Below are 24,479 nucleotides of genomic sequence, written 5' to 3' on the forward strand. Positions count from 1 at the left end.
CGTTACTCTGCGACTGTAAGAGAAATTCAGTATTAAAGAAGCGTTGTCTGCAACTTTCTAAATACGTGACATAGGTAAAGGCACTGGTTAAAAGTACCGTTCTAGGTCACAGATACCAAAATGTTGGCTGGGTTGTTTCTACACTGCCTTTCTGGCAAATGAGTCGAACCCAGGGCTCACTTCCGAAAATTAAATGTTTGTACGCCGAGTTGTACAACGCGATCTAACTGTGATTGTCCTATGTCCCCTCCTGTAGTTCCTATTCTCTTAGGGTCACATGATCGGTTGCGGGCCTGTCAATAGGTTCCCGTGTTTTGTAGCTAAACATTGGCAGTAAAAGGAGAAGAAAGTGAGTGTGAGGTTCCTGCGGCTGCCTGTGTGAGTTCAATAATCTGCGTAGCCTGAGTACAGTGACTCTTATTACCGGGGCACATGCTAAGGGTATATAGGAACTCGCAAGGTTCCGGCCGCACGTCTTGTGTTATGCAGGCATGGCAACTTTTCCGTATGGGGAGAGGTTGGGACTGGGACCGAGCTGTGCCTACATGGGCTGCCAGACAGGGAGAGGTGGAAGGCTTCAGATAAACCAGTGGTGCCCTGCTTATTGCTAATGGTGGTGCCGTGCTGCCAGGACCTAATACTGCTATTGCTGTTATATAAAATCAAGCTGGAAGTGGGGAGCACAGGCCTGTGTTGGTATATCAGCTACAGAAATGAATTGCGCAGCTGTGCATGTACAGTGTTCCTATGCATGTATAGTGCGCCCTGGCACCATTTCTAAACTGAATTGCTGTTAAAAAAAACAATGTTTCTGTCTCTTACTACCTCTGCACTACTGGTTCTGACTGTTCAACAAAAAACACCCAAGGCCTGAAGCCTCCTTATCTTTGTCTATTCTGCCAGCATGGTTTTATGCGTAACAGATCTTGCCAGACTCATTTAGTCGCCTTTTATGAGGAGGTGAGCAGGAACCTCGATGCTGGAATGGCAGTGGATGTCATCTACTTGGACTTTGCTAAAGCGTTTGATCAGGGCCGGATTTAAGTTCTTGGCGCCCCGAGGCCGCCCCCCCCCACAAGTGCGCAGCGCAATCGCGCGGCGCCCTCTCCTCCCGAGCGCGCATGCGCGATCAATGCACATGCGCAATCGCACATTTAAACTCCCATACGGAGCAGTGGGGAGAGGTCCCGTGTAATTGGGCCAGTGTTGTTAGTGGAGTACCGCAGGGGTCAGTCAATGGTCCTTTGCTTTTTAACTTGTTTATTAATGACCTGGAGGATGCTGCCGCTTTACAGGGCGATGTGACAAAATTGGAAAACTGGGCAGCAAAATGGAAAATGAGGTTCAGTGTTGAGTGCAAAATTTTGCTCTTTGGTAGTTCGCGTTTATATTATTTCTATCTACTGAATGGTAGTGTGTTGGGGGTATCTTTATTTGAGAAGGATCTGTGGGTTTTTGTAGATAACAAGTTGTCTAAGGGCAGTGGTACATGGGGAGATTAGTCGCCCTGCGATAAATCTTTGTTACCACGGGCAACTTATCTCCTTGACATGCCATCCCACCAGCAAGAATGTAAATGGAATGGCATAGGTGTAGCTTCAGAGGCAACTTGGGGTACATTCCCGAGAGGCAACTTCGGGTACATTCTTGCCGGTGGGATGGCATGTCAAGGAGACTAGTTGCCCGCGGTAATTGAGATTTATCACGGGCGACTAATCTCCACGTGTGCCACTGCCCTAATTCCAGGCAGTGTCATTCAGTGGCTACTAAAGCAAATAAAGTGCTTGTATAAAAAAGGCATTGATTAAATGGATAAGAACATAATTTTCCTTATTTATAGGTCTCTGATAAGGCCTCACCAGTCTCACCAGGCCTCGAGTCCCTAAGAAGGATATTAAAGGAACAGTAACACCAAAAAATTCAAGTGTATAAAAGAAATTCCAATATAATGTACTGCTGCCCTGCACTGGTACAACTGGGTTGTTTGCCTCAGAAATACTACTGTGGTTTATATAAAGAATGCAGCTGTGTAGCCACGGGGGCAGCCATTCAAAGGAGAAAAGGCACAGGTTACATAGCAGATAACAGATAAAACACTATTGTATTCTACAGAGCTTATCCGTTATCTGCTATGTAACCTGTGCCTTTTCTTCTTTTTTCCAGCTTGAATGGCTGCCCCCCAGGGCTACACAGCAGCTTATTTATATAAACTATAGTAGAGTTACTGTAGCAAACATACAACTTTTACCAGTGCAGGGCAACAGTACATTATATTTCTTTTACTTTAAAACTCTTTAATTTTTTAGTGTTACTGTTCCTTTAAAGGAAAAGTAACATTAAAACTTTTTAAGTAAAAAAGCTATTCTACCCTGCACCAATAACTGCCCTATCCTGCAAACCGCTTTGTATTTTGAATGCTTTAATAGAAAATACCTTCTAAAACTTGGCTTCCTGTCAATTGAAATACGGCGATACGGCGAAGGAAGAAGCAGCATCCACTATGTGATGATCGATTGATCGAGTCTAGCCTGCTTCCTTCCTATACAGAAGGAAGTATTTCAATTGACAGGAAGCCAAGTTTTAGCAGGTATTTTCTATTAAAGCATTCAAAATACTAAGTGGTTTGCAGGATAGGGCAGTTATTGGTGCAGGGTAGAATAGCTTTTTTACTTTAAAAATTTTAGTGTTACTTTTCCTTTAATGAGCTGGAGAGCAGAGAGGTGCAACTAAACTGGTAAAGGGGATGGAAGATTTAAACTATGAGGTTAGACTGTCGAGGTTGGGGTTGTTTTCTCTGGGAAAAAAGGCGCTTGCGAGGGGACATGATTACTCTGTACAAGTACATTAGAGGGGTTTATAGGCAGATGGGGGATGTTCTTTTTTCCCATGAAAAATGATCAGTGCACCAGAGGCCCCCCCCCCTTTAGATTAGAGGAATGGAAACCTTCATTTCAAGCTGTGCTGGTGGTTTTTCAGGGTGAGGGCAGTGATGTTGTAATGGCAGATTCTGTTAATGCCTATAAGAGGGGCCTGGATGAGTTCTTGAACAAGCATAGTACCCAAGGCTATTGTGATACTAAAATCTACAGTTAGTATTGATGTTAATATATGGTAATATGGTTTATGTATGAAAGTGTATAGATTTGTGTGTGCTTGGAAGGGTTGAACTTGATAGACTGTGGTCTGTTTTTCAACCCTATGTAACTATTCAAATATGGCACTTTATTTTAAATGTCATTTTTGTGTATATATTTTGTCTTTCTATTGCTTCCCTTCCTTTATTTTAAGGTATATCTTATTGTATAGCTCTGTGTATAAAAGTAGTAAAACATAAATAAAAATATGCACAAATAGGACAATTTTGTACTTTTAGACTGAAATGATTCAACCCCTCAGGCATGAGTTTTGGGATTCAGTTTTGACCAGTGTGTTGCATGCTGTTATCCAGATCAAGGCTGTTGTTGAAGGAGGGGCTTCTGTGGGACTGGAGGAAGTTAATCCTGCTGCATGGAGTTTAAAGATATGATTGACTTATAGAGTGGGGGGTATTATTATTCCTTTTTATTCTGGCTAAAGAGAGAGACTGCATTGGGTCCCAAGCTACTACATGAACTCAGTTATAAAAAGAAAAGAGTCCTGCTGCCTTTTGGCAGGTTCAGAACTGCAGGTTGTTGTAATTGGATTGAAGGGTCTTTGTAAATGAAAAAACCTGGTTTGGAGATTGGTATCCAGACTCGGTTCTCTCATTACTTAAATTACACTTTTACATAGCAAATAATTAATTCTACTATTTAAAATGTTGTTCTTAAACCAGCAAATGTATTATTGGTGTGTAGGCGCCATCTCTGTGCATTGTGCCTGAGTCTGAGCTTTCAGAAGGAGCCAGCGCTGCACATTAGAACTGCTTTCAGGTAACCTATTGTTTCTCCTACTCCCATGTAACTGGAGGAGTCCCAAGCTGGACTTGGATTTCTTACTATTGAGTGCTATTCTGATATTTACTGTGAGCTGCTATCTTGCTACCTTCTCTTTGTTTTGCTGATGCGCTGCTGGGGGGGTAAAAGGAAGGGGGTTGATATCACTCCAACCTGCAGCGCAGTTGTAAAATGTGACTGCAGTTTATTAGAGCTCAAGTCACTGTGGCACCCTGGGAAATGAAGAATATGGCTAACCCCATGTGAAATTTCAAAATAAAAATAAAATGAAATATAAAAAAATGTATTTCAATGCAGGATTCTGCTGGAGAAGCTCTATTAGCTGATGCGTTTTGAAAAAAAAGTTTTCCCATAACAGTATTCCTTTTAAGTAATGTATTTCTCCTTTATTTAATACAGAATCATGGGGAAAGGGTTTTCACACATGCCTCAAAATGCCTCAAAGGATGGAACAAATGATCCTTGTTCACCCTCTGATGACACAAACTCACTGATACCACCAGATGGCAATGATAAGAACAGGGGTGGAGATGTATCCCATTTCCCATATGTAGAATTTACCGGGAAAGACAGTGTTACTTGTGCCACCTGCCAAGGAACCGGTCGAATTCCAAGAGGTAAGGATGGAAGATAGCTTCTATACGTATTGGAACGAAATGTTTTTTGTTGGAAAAAAACTATGTAAATCTGTAGTAGTTGTGCAAGTCTGATTCTTTAGAAGAGTTAAATACACAGAAAAACACTTAAAGAACCAGTCAGTCGCGATTCACAGGGGACTGACAATATATCGGGCACTGCCAAGTGATTTCAATTGAATTGCTACATTCATTAATGCACAGTGAACAAACATGAAGGACTAAAATGCAATAAAATCACAAAAATGAAATTACAAAATATCTTATGCAACAGCATAATTAGTGGTCAAAATACCCATTCCAATAGTCCATGCTGTGAATCAAACAGTTTTTTAGTTAAAAAACAAAAGAAGTATTTGCAAGTGTTTGCAAGCTTTAGTGTAACGTGGGCAGGGGGTGATGGGTGTCAAACAGCAGGAAGTGTGGGGGTGGCACTGGGGGCTATAGTAGAGGCGGAAACAGCAGACACATAGTTGCTCATTGTCTAGAGGGCTGTCTTCGCTCCTAACCCTCTGCACTGGCGGAAACACTCTCACTTTGAAGAAAGCATTTAATACGTTTTTGGCAGTTAGAGCCTTTTTCTTTTAATGCATATAGGAAATGTGTTTGGCAGGCAAAGCATTAAAGTTACATGACATTAAGGGCTTGGATTCAAGTTCAGCCTGGAACTCTGGATTTCTTCAAATCCTTCAAAAGATGCTTGGGTTCGTCTGAATCCTAGTATAAATTAAAGTGTTTTCAGATAAAATTCCGCGCTTGTATTACATTGTGGCTCCATACTGTACAGTTTGCTTATATGAGATGACCACTGGTTTTATCCAGTTATAATATTGTGGTTTAAAAAAATAAGAATAACTCTAAAAAACAGAGTTGAATTATATATATATTATATATAGATAAATTATGAGCAATTAGTCATATATATTAGTTGTATAGTATAAATGAACACTGTAATTTATAGGTCGAGAAAACCAACTTGTGGCATTGATACCATACAGCGATCAAAGACTACGGCCAAGACGAACGTAAGTTTACTTGTTTAGATTTAAATATTGTATTTTAGCACACACTTTCTACATGCCTTTACGTCCACACAAACAAGTACAACACTGATAAGACAATTAAGCTGGCCATATTGGCTGGCCACCTAAAGATCCACTTGTTTGGTTGGGTTAATCAGATTGTTGGTCTCCCTATTGGGAGAGGACTGCACTTGTCTATTGTTGTGGTCCTCATCCAACTTGATTTTTAGAACTGCCAGATATTCTTTGGGCAGACTGTGTTTGCAACTGAGGAAGGCTGGTTAGCCAAAATATGTTGTGCCACAAGTTCAAAATAAAAATAACACTTTATTACTAAAGCACACTTTCTGGGCAGTTTGTGTTTTTGACCTATAGACAGACCAATAAGTTGTTAAAAAAAAAAAAGCAAATGTCGCCATTTCTACCTTAAATGAGCTCCTTAGCTGAACAAGCAAGCAACAGAAGGGATTTATAATTTAAACAAGAGGAGCGATGGGAAAACCAGAATTGGAAAAAGGGGCAAGAGGTAAAAGAAGAGAGAAATTAAAAATAAGCAAAGAAGGGGGCACTGGAGAGGATAGAAAGGAACACATGGAAAAGACTAAACAATTAGGGCATGGCGCACATCGCAGTTCCTGGAGTTTTGTCACCCAACTGAATTGCCCTTCTGTTGGGCAGGTACCCCTGTATAAATGCCTTGACTGATCAGGTCCTCATGTGACCGGTCCCGTTGGCCTACAGTATGACCCAGTTGTTGGCCCTCAATCTTCTTAAAGGTTAATTGCATGTCAGGGCTTTTGTTGTATTCTCATACCCTTAGATCAGATCCTGTCAAGTCAGAGTCTCTTACACTGAATTTATTAGCATGTCCCAACATTCCCAATTTTTTGATATGCCCGAGCCATAAATTATCATCACTGTTTTAGACAGAGATTATTATTATCCTTTACCTACAACTGACATATCCAACAGTACTTTTAAAAGCTTATACATAATTCACATCAGTCCACCCCAAATCCGTAACATTTTTAGATACATCTAAATACCAAATCCCTCATATAAGATTTTACCGAATACTGAACTGAGTCCAAACCGTAATTTGCATATACAATATTCAAATATTGCTTATTTGGTTATTTAATATTATCAACTGGTATGGAAATTTGTTAAAAGCCAACAATACACTGACAATTAACAGATTTTAACCTTTATTTTTTAAGTGATGGATGGGAGGTGAAAGATATTTTTTTTTTTTACTTAAAGAGATACTGACACCAGAAATGAAACCTTTTTTTACGTCTTTCATAACATTGTCTTCGCATGAGCTTTATAATTTTGCCATAAACTTATTTCCTGAGGCTTTTACATTGCCTACCTGATTCCCCATGTTCCTCTATGAGGGTGCTGCCATATTTGTGCAGCAGGAGTCCGTATACATTAGAAGCTATAACTGAGAGGTTGGGAAGGGACAGTCAGGTTGGAAAAACAATCAGGTTTAGGAACTTCAAGTAACAATTACTTACAAAAGCAGCCCTATCAATGAAAAATGATCAACATGACCTATAAGTAAATTTTTATATAGATTAATATTTTAAAAAGTAGTTTTTTCGTGTCAGTATCACTTTAAAATTATGAACGATTTAGCAATTATTTGTGAGATATATAATATATGAACTTATGAAGTAATAACCATTTATGTATATGTGACCTATTAACATTGATAAATCCTCCGTCAAAGAATGTCCCCTTTAACTTTGACTGTTCCTTGTTCATAGACGGTTTATTCATTTTTTGTATCTGTTTTTGCAGAAAACTTTATGTCACCATTTCTGTCATAGTTTGCTTGCTCCTTTCATGCCTGGCTGTATTTTTCCTCTTTCCACGATCTGTTGATGTAAATTATGTTGGAGTTAAATCCGTTCTTGTCAGTTATGATGAAAAAATGCAGTTCGTCTATTTAAACATCACAGTGAGTATTTACTAAAAACAGTATTGATATGTTTAGAGTACTGATGGGCTCCAATACATGCATTATCTTTGTCAAGATGGAATTATGGTATATATTACGGTAAATATTATACATGGGATCAGAGTAAAGGCCCATAGATATCCCTTGTCTCTGCCTGTAAAACTCTCCTGAAAACTGGAAATAGTTTTTTCTATAAAAATAGCTGCTGATGTAGTCCGTTTTAAGCAGGGCCTCTTCCCTTCCCCATAACAAATCCCGCCTCCTGTGTTATATCGCCTTGCATTTATGAATAGTTTTTGAATTATTTTCTGACTTTTAAATAGGGGCCGCAGATCCCAGCAGCCAAACAGCTATTGCTCTCTGAAGCAATTTTATTGTGTTGTTACTTTTTATTACTTATCTTTCAGTTTAGGCCCTCCTCTGTTCTTATTTCTGTCTTTTTTTTCACACTAGAGGGCTGCTGAACAGAAAACTTGCTAATACTAATAGTTAATTTAAAGCAGAACAACACATACTATGTATGGACTCACGGTGATATGGTGGATTGTCACACTGAGACACTCCGATACATCACTTTTTTGTGCACCTATGTTTATTATTACACTTGAAAAGAGGCATGAAGCCTGAGACATGTTGTGTACATAAACACTGATTTGCAGAAAGTCCTGTTGTGCGGCACCTGCATCATAGGCTGATGGCCCGCTGTAAAAATCTCTGCTGCTGTGGGCGACTAATCTCCCTGAGATGCCTTTTCACTGGCAATAAAGTGAAGGGCATATGCATTGCTTCTTTTCCGAAGTGATTCAAAGTTTCCCTACTGCAGGAAACTGTGGAAAATGAAGCAACGCATATGCCTTTCCACCGGCGATTTACTTTATTGCTGATGGAAAGCCATTTCATGGAGATAAGTTACCCACGTTAGCATAGATTATCTGTGGGCGACTCATTTTTCTGTGGACCATTAGCCTTATAGTAACTCAGAGTGGCCTAAAAGTGCTGCTCTATTGCCCGCAATGGTAGTTGTCTCTAAGTGCTTGCATGTAACAGCACTTTAAATTAAAGAGTTTTATACATAAAAGGCCAATATGCTTTTGTTTTCTTACCCTAGCAACAACTTGTTTGAACTCACCAGCCCCCCCCCATACACTCTGTGCAATATGCTCTTATCCCAAAATATTACTTTTTAAAAATATTTATATTTAATTGCTATTATTGTGATATGTTGTATCCTTCGTGCTAAATGTTTGCAAGCACAAATTGTAACATTTTCAGTTGTCGCCTTATTGTTTAAGCATTTACATTCATAACACTCAGTTTGTGTTTCTTTTCTGCCAGAACACCATAAATATAACCAATAACAACTTTTATTCTATCGAAGTTGAAAATGTTACTGAACAAGTTCAGTTCTCTAAAACGGTCATTGGGAAGGCAAAACTGAACAATGTTATGAGAATTGGACCACTTGACAATAAACAGGTAAATATATTGCAGTTTTCTAAAATATTTCCATTGTTACTTTCAAAAATGTATTTGATTCATTCACTGATTATGCGGCATTTCCTTATTGTACAGATCGACTACACAGTACCTACCAGCATTGGGAATGAACTTAGCTACATGTAGTAAGTAAAATGCTATATTTGCAATGTAAATGTATGAATTATTTGTTCTTTTTAAGGTAATTCCTGTTAACCCATACTGGCATTACTTTAACTACAGTTATGGGGATTAATCTCCGTTCATTCTTTTCACTAGAAGAGCCGAATCATGCAGAATATCCAGAAATCTTTACTGGAGGTCATCGGGCTGGGTATGGACCTCCAAGAAAGTTTTATGGTCCCCAACCTGCCTGTGAACTACCTAGATGCATTTTGGCATGACATAACCATTTTAAAGGGAACTCAAAATCCCCCTAATCTTGTAGGCAGTAATATATACTAAATTGTGCCAGTTTCAGTCTGGGCTAATAACGATCATTATCTTTAAAAAATGATTTATTTATTTGAGCTACCCACAGATACTCTCGGGTCACTGTCTGAGTTTCGAATGAGTGGAGGGTGTGTTTTAATGGTCCTTGCCAGAAGCATACATGGTAGCCAGTCACAGCCCTGTACCAACACAATCAAAGATAGGCCACAGTTCTCTGTCCGCCTATCTGCTTATTGGCTGGCATCCTACAGTTTAAAATACTCAGAGCCCTTGGCACAACTGTACAGCCTGATAGAGCAGGAGATGGAACAGTTTGAAGGTGTTGGTACAGTTTTTGGAGACATTTTAAATAAAGCAGCACAAAGTACAATGTTTTTAGGGACATATACCATACATTTTGAGTATACTACAACGGCACATTCTTGTTTTTTTACACAATATCTCCCCTATTATAATGTCAGCACTGCCCTTCTTTTCAGTTCCTAACATTAACATTGGGGGCTGCACTGTCCCCCCCCCCATGGAGAATTTGTTGAAGAAGTAAAGCATACCTTAGTTTGCTGTTTTACCTGGGATACATTAAAATAGCCCCTTATACTGAAACAAACTATTTCCTTCTGGAACTTTAGTTCTCCCTTATCAAGTGTTTTCTGCAAAATCTAAATAACATGGCGCTAGTGGGGGTGGGGATAAGACACCTGTGTAAGCCATGGTACATACCATTACATTTGATGGTAATGTATCATTCACTTGCCCACTCTGTTTTGCATTGACTGATGGCTCACGTAAAGCAGAACTGGGAGAGATCCATTCACTTCCAATTCACCCCATATACATTGGAGACTGGAGATCCGTTGGTAATGCACGATAGTCTTTGAAAGGACTACATTCTCCATTGCCCGAGTTTCACCTTCACCATATAGGCCTTTTTCCTTCAAAAGTGGTTTGCTTCTTTTTCTCTTGTTGCTAGGCATTTTTGCATTGGTCCATAATTAACTGTGAATTAAAACTGTCTCTCATTCTACAGTTCCTTTTGCACATTATCAACTATAAAGGTTCACAACATAGTGATGGAGATGCAGTAAGTATTGTTTTTCCTATATGTATGTAGTGCATGAATATTATTTCTATGTGGTGCTCGTAAAGCTTGTCCAGTAATTACTGTGAAGCCCTTTCCAATTCTATAAATATATTTGATTGTATCGTAGGTGCTATATGCCCACGTTTGTAACTTGGATACAATAATCTGGACTTGTTTAGTAACACATTGTTTATATATGTTGTCCAAATATTTCACAGTGTACAACAGTGTAGTAAAAGCCATTAAAGGGTAGCACCCCTGTCATTGTTATAGACGTTGCACGGCAAACCCCTCTGCACAGGGTGCAAAGTGAAACCCCCCCCTTTATTTTCTCATGCTCTGTTATTACCTCGCCTGCTATACTATATATAATATAATAATAATAATTTATATAATCTGAGTATTATCTGATTCTCTTTAATATTTCAGAGTCACTGTCACTATTTCCTACTTGGGACACCCTGAGCAGTTATCTCAAGAAGTGTATCAGTATGTAGACTGTGGCGCAAATGCAACTTATCATCATGGCCAATCAGACCTAACCATTTTCAAACAACCATGATCAAAGTAATGTGGATTTCCTGTTAACCACTCGCTGTAAAGGTTTGCCTCTAAAAGTATTGCGCTTACAATTCTGAACAGAAATGTGTTCAGCCACAACCACTAATATGTTAAGAAAAAAAAGGGTAGCTAAGGCTCTGTTCCACCAACTCATTTTAATTTTTCTGGCATTTTAGTATTTTACCATTTGATTATGTAAAAATGATTGTAAATGTATCACTTTTTTTCTTAGAAGTGCATATTTTCTCATGTACATCTACATATGATTTTAATAGTATTAATAATTCAGGATTTTTCTGGATTTTGTAATGAGTGTTTTTTTTGTTTTAATTTATTCATAAATTGATAGTGATAGTGCAACTGTTTTGAAATGTTTTTGTTTTATGTTCTTTAGAACAGGTTTAATAATATGTTTATGGAAGCTTTATGATATGCAAGTCTAATGACAAATTAAATATATATTATATTTTTTTTTTTTCTTCAAGCATTTTGCTTGCCAGTAATCTATCTACAAAGATGTTTATCCACTTACCTAAATGTCACGTTTTAAACATAACAGCTCCTGTTTAGATAGATAGACAAATGTCTCTTGGGCTAGGCGTTTAGAAACCCGTGGCGCTTCCCAGTGATATCAGTAGGAAGCAGCTTATGGCAAGTAGTAGGCATTTTGACCACAACTGCATAGGGCAACAATAAAAAGCTGTATGTGCTATAACCTAAAACCAGCCAAATACAGTAAAGTACATGTCTGCCAAGGCCTCCGAACAAACAGATATTTTGTATTTGGCCAAATTATTTGAACCCAAGGCATTCAATAGGGGCCTGTGCAAGCCCATTAAGAGAGGATCACATCAGGTGCTATGCTGACTGGAGAGGATTGAATCAGTAAGTAGCCTGATATGGTCATTATGTGACCTGGTATAGATATTTGATTTATCTCCAAGCAGGTTGGTTGCTGAGACTAGAGACTCTGGCAACCAACTCTAGAGGAGCTAGAGTCGGCCTTTATGGTATATAAAGACCAAATAAGCATGTCCCTAATTGTCATTAGATAGGACACGTTTAGGATACATTTTTGTTAGTGCTGATGGGGCTTACTTCTAAAGGGAAAAGATACCCGGCAAAAGTATTCATTGCATCAGTAATCCCCAACCAGTGGCTCATGAGCAACATTGGCCTCAAAGTAGGTGCCCATTTATACATTTCTGGCTTGGGGGCAAGTTTTGGAAGCACAGAGACAGTTTTACTCCAAGTGGAGCCTTCTGCCTGCTAGCAGTTCACAAAATTTTCAATGTTCCAACTGGTTTCAGAATTGTAATACTGATTCAATCACCAAGTGCCACTGTGCAGACACAATAGTATTGTAAAGGTAAAACGTTATAAAAGCATAAAGCAGTCGTTTTTACTTGCAACCCATTATTGGGTAAATTTCTGCAGGCTAGCAGCCCTTTTTTGGCATCGCCAAAGGACTTTTTTCATGCATGTGTGGGCTCACCAACATTTTTTACAACTAGGCATAGCTCACAAATAAAAAAGGTGGGCAATCCCTGGTCTGCATAAATATATCTTAGTAAAAGCAGTTTATAACAAACACTCTTTAACCAGAATGCTTCTGGTCTGGGCGTTTTTGCATATGGGGATCCTTTCATAATATAGAGGAAGACATAGCTTAGATACCATCAGGTAAAATGTACTGTTTTTTTTAGAGAGAACGGCAAATCAATTTAACTACACTATGGAAAATGGGCATATATTAAAGCTTCCTGATTGTTAAGTTTCTTGATAATGTATCCCATTCCTCATTGTTTCTGCCATTGCACTAATTGGAATTTTACCCCATTTCTCTGACGTGTAGAAGTCACTGTGTTTCCATTATATAATAATATATATTATATAATAATAATTGTATTGCAATTAAGAGTGAGTGGTTTGATTCCTGTGTGCTGCTTAATGCTCCTCTGTTGTCAGAAAATGACCACAAAAATGCCTATGGGGGGCGGGGGTCTGCTCACTGCATTCTTTGTCTCCCCAACACCTCTTTTACCTTCTCTTCTCTGTATTTACATGTAAGAAAACTGAAACGCACATCCCAGTGTAAGTACTGTACATAGCTGTAGAAGGAAACCTGACTTTGTGTCTTGAGTTTTTTCAGCATTTTTTTTATCCAGTTGACTGATGATTTGTATGATATTGCACTACAAGTCCAAATTCAAAGTTTTTTATTATTATAGGGTAAAATTCTTTTCCCTGGCTATACTGCACTTTATAAAAAAGTTTGACATTTCGGTGCCATGTAGGGACACTTTGATTAAGATATACCAGACAGTTGTTGAAACCCCCTTTGCCTAAAATTTTAGGCAAATTTATATAGTATAAATTTGAAGCAAAATTGCACTGGAGAAATGCAAGTGTTTGTATTTTAGCACTTTAGATGCAGATTTATCAAAGGTGTACAAAATTCTGAAGGGGAAAATAGTCAAAGTCAAGTTGTCAAGAATTTACCCTAAATTATTTTTCCTAGAATCTAATAATGAGTGAATTCTTGAAAAAAGAAATGTTTCGGGCTTGCAAGTATCTTTGCTCAGCAGATAGAATGGTTTTTGCTAAGTAGACCGGAACTGAGATGAATGATACATAATCTCTGTAAAGCTCTGCGGAATTTGGTGGCACAATACAAATTAAGGATGGTGGTAACAATAAGTCGGGATACACCAAATCTACTATTTTGGGCTTTGGCCAAACCACAAATCCTTTGTGAAAGATTTGGACGAATACGAAACTGAATCCTAATTTGCAAATGCAAATAGGGCCATGGAATGGTTAAAGAGAAAAGGTGAAAGAGATGAAAAATGTTCAACTTCCGTGTTTATGTGACAAAAACTCAAGTGATTTTAAGCATTCGGTTTGGCCAGGAGTGTGGATTTGGCTGAATCCGAATCCTGCTGAAAAAGGCCCAATCTTGGCTGAATCACAAACCAAATCCTGGATTTGGTACATCACTAATTTTGTGGCTACTGAAGGATTTTTAAACTTTGTATTATTTTTGTTGTCGTCATGGTCTTCACTTAATTTTGCTGTTTTCCCATAAGGGGTCACTGTTTGTTCTATATTCACTGCCTGGTCTTGTTCTGCCATCTGTGCAGAGCTGTAGTGTCGCCTGTACCACCTGGTTATGGTGTCGGTGAGTTTGCCCCAGAGGAGCCAGTTGGGGAATCTTGCTGACACCAGGGAAAGGAAGGGTTACAGCCTACCATTTTTTTCTCCTTACTGAAGTACAAGAAAAGTGATATAGTGGCCCTCTTAGACTGTTAAATCTTCCTGGTTATTGTGTGTTTTTTTTATAACTTATAAAGCATTTGGCATCAAGGAAATGTTAAGGGATTATAAGCACTTTAAAGGTCTATAAATTCCTGACTATTAGGGCTAGAACTGGGGTAGGCAGAAGAAGCAAGTGCCTGTGGTGCAATTGTTGGTGGGGCACTGGGCAAATGCCTTTTCTGCCTACCTTCTCATAGTTCAGCTTTATGTAACTGGCTGGCAGCTGATGTAGCCCCCCCCTTGTTACACCCCTTTCCTGCCCACTGAGGGTTGGCGGGAATCCTTGCCAGCACTACCCACTATATAGAGTGGTGCAGCCTTCTCCTCCGTTGTAAATGTGTGGATGGCAGCGTTTATGTTATTATAATTAAGGCTTCTAATACCTTGAATTGGTAGCAGCAATGATTTTAAGGTAACCACAGACATTTTATCTGAAAATGGTACAGAAGATCTGTATCTGACCTGCATTCTGTTTAGAATAGGCAAAGATTGTAATATGTGTACATATTTAAATGTTCTAATTATTTTTTATAATAAAGCTAATGACTCACTTGTGGCAAATTCAGTACATTAACATCTGTGTTATGCCTAATCCTCTGCTATATCGCTTGAATTTCAATGAATAAATGTTATTTACTACAGTAGTTGTCTAACTGTAATAAAGTGTAGAATGTGTATTGTTCTGATTCATGTGTGTGTCATTAAAGTTTATTTAAGAGCACCTTTGCATCCCAGCACTCTCTTTTGTGTCAAAGAAATCCCTTTTATTGGTATAAAGTATTAAACTCCCTTATGATCATCATGTTATTTCTATAGAGAGCCAGCACTGCAGACAGCACTTATCCCAATAATGAATCCCACATTAAATGAATAAGGATTTATTATTATATACAGTCCCTGGATGTTAAGATTTACTGGGAATGACTGGATATATTTGCGCCCCCGTAGACTGCAATTTTTTCTTTTAATGTAAAAACTAGGTTTTAATGTATTCTATGTAACACACCATTGGTGTTCCAGCCTATGAAATAGTGTCCCCACTATCACATCAATTCTCCCAGTGATATGTCCACCATGTAAATTTCTGGTCTTCCACTGCTAAATACTGGTACATGGCAACCTCTGGTCAGTTGCCTAACTACACACATCTTGCACTAAGGGGCCCATTTGCTCATTTTCTTAATTTTTATTTTTCCCCACAATTCATGTTTTCTGCACAAAAAACATTTTCTTGGTGTAAAAAAAACAAAAACCTTTTCATTATGAAAACTGTCCATGTATGAGTCAATGGGAGCTGTCCCAGGCAAATTGTAACAATCTTTATTTATATTGTGGTTTTAGAGGTTTAGTTTTTTTTTTCTTTTGTAAAAACACATAGGGGGAGATTCACCAAGACACAAACGCTCGGATCGTTCATGCGAACGCTCTGAGTGTATTCTCGCCGTTTTTTTCTCGCAAAAAATTTGTAAAGGTTTTGGCGCTGTTCACCGATTCGGATCGGCAATATGATATTATCGTGACTAATACAATTTTTTCGGAAACATTTTCAGGATAGTAAATCTGCCCCTTAATCTTATGAAAATGAAAAATTTTAGGTTTTTGTGTTCTTCTTTCGTTCCGCATTTTAATTCGTTTGTGCTTTTTATATTTGCTTCCATTCATGGTTTCAGTGGAAGTGAATTTTATTTGTGGTTTCAAAAACCTCTGAAACAACAAACAAAAATCATAATGTTGATAAATCTGCCTCCACAAAGCTGATATATTATTGCTCTAACAATCAGTTACTTAAACTCACATGGGGTTTCTGTATCCGATTTCCTCAGCTTGGAGCCGAACAGGTTTTTATTTTTTCCACAAGTGGGTTAAATAAAAAGATAGGCAGGTTTTAGGTGGCCAAGCCATAATCAATCAGCCCCTAAGCAACATGAATTCTTTAACTACAAACCCTGCAGCATAATCATTTCCCAGTATTGCAAGGCAGCGACATTAGCCACTTTGTTACAATGCGTGCTATTGTCATCTAAACCACTGTAATGATAAGTACTGATATACAGCAGGCAAAAAAGGCAACTTTAAACCTTTTTGTCAAAAGACAAAACAATCTGCGTATTTAAAATTTAATAATCATTAATTTACTCCTGAAATTTATACAGAGATAAGGCCACTGACAAAAATACATAAGACAGATTGTTTATTTACCCCTTAATAGACAAGCACAGACATTTTACCAGGTCTAAAAATGACAAAATTCCCATTACTTGGTTTTTTTTTTTTTTGCTTTTTTTATTTTTGGAGTAATGGGAGTACTCATTAAATAACAAAGTTCTAGTTTTACTTTTCAAAAATAATATAAACTATAAAATTAGCTATGGAAGCTTTTATTATAAACCACCAGGCTGTACAACACAGGGTGTATATCCTATAAAAACATCTGCATTGTAAAATGTCCTTTTTCTGTATAAATATTTGCTATAATACAAAAAAGTGTACAATACAAAAATACCTAAACAATACAGGATGTTCACCATAAAAATAACATTTAGGCAATATAAATTCCAAAACTGTAGTACAATATCTTAAATCAACAATTCACAAGATTTTTTTTTTTCTGAAATAGGGTGGGGGTTTAATTTACTATTTGGTATCTCCAAGTGAGTTTTCATGTCCTCTTACACACTGGGCTCTTACACATTGGCGCTTCATCCCATATTTCCCCTGTGGTGAATTTTCTGTGCGTTCCCTGCAGAAAGAGATGCAGCCCATTCTTCCAGATCACTTTGTACTCACTGAGACACAGGCAAGCGCTAAATGCAGGTGGAAAACATCTTGCTTTGTGCCAACTGCATTCAGCGATTGAATGCGCCATAAAAGGTCCATGGAAGGGGAAGGCAGTATGAATTGCCTGTGTGTAAGAGCCCTTAGGCTAATACTTGCATATAAATGTCAAAAAAATGTATAGGATTGTTTTGCCTCCAATATGGATTCATGGCTCTTAGTTACCATCAAGTACCATGTATTGGACCTGTTAGCTAGAATGCTGGGACCAGGACCTGGGATTTTCCAGATAAGGGGTCTTTCTGTAATTTTAATCACTATACTTGTACTTTAATTCTACTAAAAAAATAATTTAAATATTAAGGGGGCCATTTACTAACATTCATATGTTATTTTTTTCATGGTTGGTTTTTTTTTTATGCCAAAACTTTGTTTTTTTTGTGAAAAAGCACAAATTATTCACCATTTATTACATCTCAGAAACCACTAATAAAAAAACTTTGCCATCTAAAAGCTGTCTAGGTCATGTAGAAGTCAATGGGAGTTGTCCTGGGCAAATTGTAACAATCTTTACTTAATTCGTAATTTTTATTTTCTTTCCGCAATTAAATGCTTTTTCAATTCAGATCTTTTAATAAATGACTAGACGTGTGGTTTCAAAAACCTCTAAAACCATGTAAATGAGTTTAATATATTAGGGATGCACCAAATCCACTTTTTTGGATTCTGCCGAACCCCCAAATCCTTCATAAAGGATTTGGCAAATACCAACCCAATCATAATTAGGTTTTGGAAAGGTTAAATATAGCGCGTGTTTACATGACAAAAAGTCATGTGATTTTTCGGATTCGGTTTGGGCCAGAACCGTGAATTCAGCCGAATCCGAATCCTGCCGACAAAGGCAGAATCTTAGCCGAATACCGAACCGAATCGGCGCACAAATGGGCATCTAAGTAAACCCAATAGGATTTTTTTGTCCCTAATAAGGATTAATCAAATCTTATTTGGAATCAGGTACAAGGTACTATTTTATAAATACAGAAAAACAAGAAATATGTTTGAAAATGTTGAAAATGTTATTTGGAACTTTCTGGACACTAGGTTTCCAGATAACAGATTGAATATTTTTGTAATTTTTTACAGATAAAAAGCAAATCTATGTAGTGGGACTTTCTGGATAACGGGTTTTTGGATAGTTGATGTTATATGGTACTAAAATGGAATTCTACAGGAGCACCCTATTTAAATAAACATAATCTTTATTGTATTTTATTATAAACAGAACCATTATATTTCAGTGTAAAGCACCGGATCTAAAAACAGTATAAATTATATATATCGGTGCCAAGGTGTGTGGGTACTCATATTCTTGTACAGGTGTGGGATCTATCATCCAGAATGCTCTGGGGTTTTCTGGATACCGGGGCTTTCTGTAATTTTGATCTTCCTATCCTTAAGCCTACTAAAAAAATAATTTAAACATTAATTAAATCCAATAGGATTGTTTTGATCTTTAGGATCAAGTACAAGGTTCTGCTTTATTATTACAGAGACAAAATGTTTCTGTAACGCCGCTCCATCTGGCCCGTCTTCTGCCATATCTTTTAAAGTCTTAGAGCTTTATAGGAAAATATTTTCTTCTCCATGCCATTCTTTTTATTTTGTCCATCCGTGCTTCCTAGATTCTAGCCCCTTCACACTAGGAAACCTCTCTCAACCACGAAACCCCTGTAAATTGAAAAAAAACAAAAGCAAGATTTAAAGGGGGTGGTCGCCCTTCAATCAACTTTATGTATGATGTAGACATTGATATTCAGAAGAAATAATGATAACAAACAACATAAGCTCACAGAGCAATTGTTATTTGGCTGGTAGGGTTGGTGACCCCCATTTAAAAGCTGGAAAGATATAGGGAAATAATTAAAAAACTATATGAAAAAATAAAGAAAAACACATTGTATATACTAAAACGTAAAGGTAAACCACCCCTTTAATCAGGTCTTGTTATTCAGTGGAAGGTAGTTTAGGGTATTTATTTTATTGTTTTTTTCTCTAGGAATGCTGTGACTAATTGTTATACTATCACATGGGAATATAGTGTTCCTTTAAAAAGAACACAATGGGGGGAATTCACAAAACTGTAGATAGCCCTTTTTTTTGGAGTAAAAGTAGTGGAAAAATTGGTGGAAAACCCTTTCTCCAGATTCACAAACAGAAATCTAAATTCCAACTCAACCGCCACTTTTCCATTTTTGGTGAAAGAAAGACAGTTTACCGCTTTGGGCTAGTGAGTACATAGAGCTGCAATGTATAGTAGCTTATAGGGGGCTAAATACCAGTACTTAGTAACACAGTCACTTGTATGTAGTGCACTCCCATTGCATTTGTCTGAGCATTCCCTGCCCTAGCACTTAATAGTTGTGTATTAGGTTTAAATATCATGGTTTATATGCATATACATTTGTGACTATCCAACAGCAATGCAGTAAACTTAACCTGTACTCTCTGGTTACAAGTTGTTCCAGTGTATCCTGCGCGACATGAGCATACATTGGGCAGTACACAGCGGCCTCCATATAAACATTTGTAGTTGCAGACAGCTGAACAAAACGAGAGGGAGATAATATAAACCCACCACATGAACACATGAATTTAGGAATGAAAGCATAGAAAATGTGTAGCCAAACTTACCAGTCTGGCACTGGCTTCCTTCCCACTCTGCTGGACAGTGGCAGGTATTGGGTCCCACACACTCACCTCCATTCTTACATTTTTCAAGGCATATAGCTGTTCAATGAAATTCTTGGTTTAAATCATGTGCAGTGACTTCTGATGTTTCCCATTCCTTCAATTTATTTTTAGGATCAAGGGCTTATTTCCAAACTGGATCCTTTTTTTTTCCAAAATGTTTTCCAGGATGAGAAATAGTGGTAGCAAAGCGCAAAGAGAGCACTGGTGTTTAAGGCTGCCACCTTGCCAGGCTGGGGCTAGTATTGCAGATTTACCGGTAATATAGTTGCCAGTAAATGTGTAATACCCTTAAGATTGGCCCCTGGCCCACCCCAATCTGCCTAGAACTTACTTTCCCTCTGGGTGTCACCATGTCATAGCTCTGCCTATTTTTCATCAAAACCCTGCCCATTTGATATGTTTGTCCCACCCCTTTTGTGACCTCCCCCAGCTACTTGTAAAATATCAGAAAGACGGCAACCCTACTGGTGTGACATGCAACAGTGCACTGACTGCTAGTAAAGCCAATCACAAAAACTAGACATGTCTTCTTTAAAGCAACTGGCAGCGTTTCTTTATCAGAAAATCCATGCATTTCCCCAGCCAATAGTCTTACGTGTATTGCATTGCTTCCCTTTCCATCCTGATGGGCAAGAACAAATATTGGGCCCCACACATTTCCCTCCATTCATGCACATTGGATTGCAGACACCTGTAAAGGAATGCAACAGTTTTTATATGGAAACAGCTTACCGTTCCAAAAGGCCTGATCATTTAAGGCCCAGGCACAGTTTAGATTTGCAGACCTTTATTATTTATGTCCAAAATACATTTAATAGCATGTAGCCTAAAGTATTGGCCAGCTTGATAGGAAAATAATTTTCTTCAATTTCTGCCAATAGCTGGAATAAGTTTGCATTGTTTTATAGGTGGCATTTCCAGGGACTCTTGTAATGTTTGTGTGAGTGATTTTCAATATAGAGCAGAATCTTGGTGGAAAGGCACAAAAGAGGTACAGGTATGGGATCCATTATCCCGAATGCTCGGGACCTGGGTTTTTCCGGTTAAGGGGTCTTTCTGTAATTCAGATCTCTTACCTTAAGTCTGCTCATAAAATTATTAAAACAGTAATGAAACCCACTAGGATTGTTTTGGCTCCAATAAGGATTAATTATATCTTAGTTGGGATCAAGTACAAGGTACTGTTTTATTATTACAGAGAAAAAGGAAATCGTTTTTAAAAATGTTTGATTAAAATGGAGTCTATGGGAGATGGCCTTTCCATAATTTGGAACTATCTGGATAATGAGTTTCCGGATAAGGGGTCCAATATCTGTACCTCTGTACACCCTCTCTTCTAAATGAAAGTCAAATAAGAACTTACTTTTCTGGCATCTTATTCCAGTGTATCCATCTGGGCACGTGCAAATGTTATTTCTCATGCACTGGCCGCCATTTTTGCAAGGAGGGCTACAGACCGCTAAAACAATAGAATATAAATCACCGTTATTTTTCAAAGGAGAGTTGTTCCGAGCGATCTTTCTTTCTCTTCTTTTCGCCAGGGCACTGGCATGCACATGTGCACTTGAGTGAAAAAGCCAGTGTTTCGTCTCTAAGTTCAGCTTTCACTCTTCTGTGCATGTGCCTGCCCGGACCGGAACAAAAAGGAAGACAAAGGAGTGCGAAGAAGATGGTATTGAGCTTCTTCTGCCAAAACACCCTGGGCCGGTGCAGATTTTAGCGAGACTTTAATCACTGGGGGGGGTGCCTTACTATAGTTGTCCTGTAAATATTGTTGCATTCATTTCCAAACAACAATTGTTTACTAGGTTTTATTTAGCTGTCCTAAATTATTTATCATTATCTTGCAGGGCCAAAGTTTGAATATAGAATTTTTTTTTTTACTATCCCTCCAAGAAAAAATACTTTAAATAAAGCCTTACACAAGAGCTAAAGCTCAAGAAAAAAATGATGCATGTTATGTCAAGGCAACCCCAGCCCTTTAGAAGGGAAGATCTGTCCCTCCAAAGATGCCCCAGTAGCTCCCCATCTTCTTTTCTGCTGATTCACTGCACATGCTCTGTGCTGCTGTCACTTACTGAGCTTAGGGACCGACGCACAATATACTGTATATATATATATATATATAATATAAATGTCCCTATACATGGATGATTAGTAATTAAGATTCACATTACATAGCAGAATATAAATCAAAGTATTTTCATTCAGAATGGATTAATAACCTGCCCTAAAGCATCAGCTTCTCTGACAGATGTAACCTCACTTTCTGGCAATATTTTTGATAATTTCCGATGCCCCTTAAGCTCAGCTTCTAAACTGCAGCCCAAAGCAGAGAGTGCATGTGCACTGAGCACTGACACCTAACAATATCCCAACATAGGGACAACTTACATTGGCATTGATCATTACAGTTATATGGCTGTTCAACGTCAACATAGCATTTCTAGCCGTATTCTTGTTTAACTGGTGATTTAAAGCTGCTCAGCCTGAGGCAAGCAACCATTCGAAGTATTGTATTCTACAAATGCAGGTTTAGAGGAAGAGAACTTACCATTCTGACACTGGGCACCATAGAATCCTTTGGGACACAGACAAATATTGGATTTCATGCAAGTGCCGCCATTAAGACAAACTGGATGACACATGGCTTGTGTGAAAAAAAGACATGTATTATTAGTAAGTGATATTAAATTAAATATATTATAAGTGTATTATATACCCCAGTACCCGCATAGATATACAGTAAATATCGATAAACATGCATGCATGAAACAATCTTAAATGGCATGTAAGCCCAATAATTACAATGTTGCCTGGTAAAAGAAGGGTTAATTGTAAACAACACATTCATTACACATATGTCTTTAAAGTCAAAACCACCAGGACAGGGAATGGAAAGGGAAAAGTGATAATGATATGATGTTTTCAATTGTAACTGCATTTACAAATTACTTTAAAACCACTGAAAATTTGTAATAAAGGGATTTCAAAAAGTTGCTCAGAATTGCCTTTTTTTTAATATTCCCTTGTTTTTCATGCACAAAATGTTGGTATTGGTTGGTATTACATAAGGAATAATAATAATCTACCTCCCAAGTTGGTTTTATATTCTAGTTTAATGCTCAGGTAAACTGGACAAACCCATGGATATAATGTTACGTTTATTGTAGCGAATACAATAAAATATGTATTCTGTACATTAAACTCAATATTATAAAATCCACCAAGCCATTTTAAAATACAGTTTGCTCTTAAAAATGGATATGGCTTTTAACTCTTTTTATGGTGTATGGTCTAATAGGGTTATGTAATAAAAGGCACTAAGTTTGCCCAGGAGCGTAACCCATAGCAACCAATCAGAAGGTAGCATTCACTAGTAACCTTAACCTTTGTTTAAAAAACAAACATCTAATTGGTTGCTATGGCTTTCTTCTCATGGGCAAACGTAGTGGCTTTCATAACATATGGGGGGAAGTCTCAATTCATTGCAGAACTGCAGTTACCTGTGCTGCATGTTGGGCCGTACCACCCAGGTTTGCACTTGCACACATCTGGAGCGACACACTCGCCACCATTTTCACAGTGCCGATTACAGACCACTGCAAGCAGAAGAGAGCATATTACCACACGTATTCATGATCAGAATCCATTCAGCAATGCACAAAGGTGTAGGAAAAATAACATGCAGATAGGTGCCCCTTATCTGAGGAACGAGAGGATTATGCAAACCTACGATTTTTATAGATAAGAAATTGCCCCATGGCCTTCAGTATACAGAGGGTGTTGGAAAATGCAGTTCAACAACAGCTTGGAGGGGGCTGCAGGGACATATCCCTAATGCATATAATGAATATGTGCTTGTTTCTCTGTTTCTCTCCAAATGGGAGCCCGGGGCAAGTGGTCCTTCCTATAATTCTTTACCAGCCAGATCCACCCATATAACCTAGAATAAAACCTGAAACCAAATGGCTGCATCATAGATTTTATAATCCTTGGCACTTAATCAAGCTCCATACAACAAATATGCGAGCAGACAGGGGTCCGGTTAGAAGCCACTGGAAATACTCTCACCTACAAGGTACACAATGAGGACTGCGTTGCTCACGCAGTGGAGTCACACACTACACATATACTGTGTACACAATGAATAGCTTAAGTAAATCCCCCTGAATTTTAAAAGACACACTAGTTACCTCTGTTGCTTAGATGTGATAACAATACCCCAGCGATCACTCTGCTATATACAAAATAACCAGTAGTGCTAGATACACTTCATGCATTCTTACTTGTTTCACATCTGGGTCCAACATAACCAAATGGGCAGGTGCAGACATTTCTTGCCTGGCAGGTCCCTCCATTTTCACATGGTTGGTCACAGTAGGCTGAAAAATGTCCAGACTTTTTTTTAAAAAAAAATTCCCTCTTGTATATTCATCTGCTTTACCTCATAGACATGTCATTATATTCACAAAATCCTACTGTATAAATCTCAATATTAAT

At 38.1% G+C, this 24,479-nt stretch overlaps 2 protein-coding genes across 6 annotated transcripts in view; one reads left to right on the forward strand and one right to left on the reverse strand.

The window, feature by feature from the left end:
- Positions 1–292: 292 nt before the first annotated feature.
- Positions 293–15,171, forward strand: tmem106b (transmembrane protein 106B). 2 transcript variants are annotated; one of them, XM_031903393.1, is made up of 8 exons: positions 293–349; positions 4,335–4,552; positions 5,532–5,595; positions 7,402–7,561; positions 8,897–9,037; positions 9,134–9,183; positions 10,518–10,571; positions 11,001–15,171. In XM_031903393.1, the coding sequence occupies exons 2-8, from the start codon at positions 4,339–4,341 to the stop codon at positions 11,131–11,133; spliced, it is 816 nt and encodes a 271-aa protein (XP_031759253.1). In that variant the 5' UTR covers positions 293–349; positions 4,335–4,338; the 3' UTR covers positions 11,134–15,171.
- Positions 15,172–18,466: 3,295 nt separating this feature from the next.
- vwde (von Willebrand factor D and EGF domains) overlaps positions 18,467–24,479 on the reverse strand; it is a 70,223-nt gene continuing 64,210 nt past the window's right edge. For 3 of the 4 annotated variants that reach the window (XM_031903928.1, XM_002939011.5, XM_012965594.3), the window contains 8 exons: positions 24,266–24,361; positions 23,483–23,578; positions 22,531–22,626; positions 21,340–21,435; positions 20,572–20,667; positions 19,917–20,012; positions 19,722–19,825; positions 18,467–18,953 (listed from right to left, as the gene is read on the reverse strand). In XM_031903928.1, coding sequence (XP_031759788.1) covers positions 18,939–18,953; positions 19,722–19,825; positions 19,917–20,012; positions 20,572–20,667; positions 21,340–21,435; positions 22,531–22,626; positions 23,483–23,578; positions 24,266–24,361 — 695 coding nt within the window. In that variant the 3' untranslated portion in view covers positions 18,467–18,938. The remainder of the gene's footprint in view (positions 18,954–19,721; positions 19,826–19,916; positions 20,013–20,571; positions 20,668–21,339; positions 21,436–22,530; positions 22,627–23,482; positions 23,579–24,265; positions 24,362–24,479) is intronic. The other variant, XM_012965592.3, reaches the window with a different exon arrangement.

This window comes from Xenopus tropicalis, chromosome 6 (genome assembly GCF_000004195.4).
Source record: "Xenopus tropicalis strain Nigerian chromosome 6, UCB_Xtro_10.0, whole genome shotgun sequence".
NCBI classification, from domain to species: domain Eukaryota; kingdom Metazoa; phylum Chordata; class Amphibia; order Anura; family Pipidae; genus Xenopus; species Xenopus tropicalis.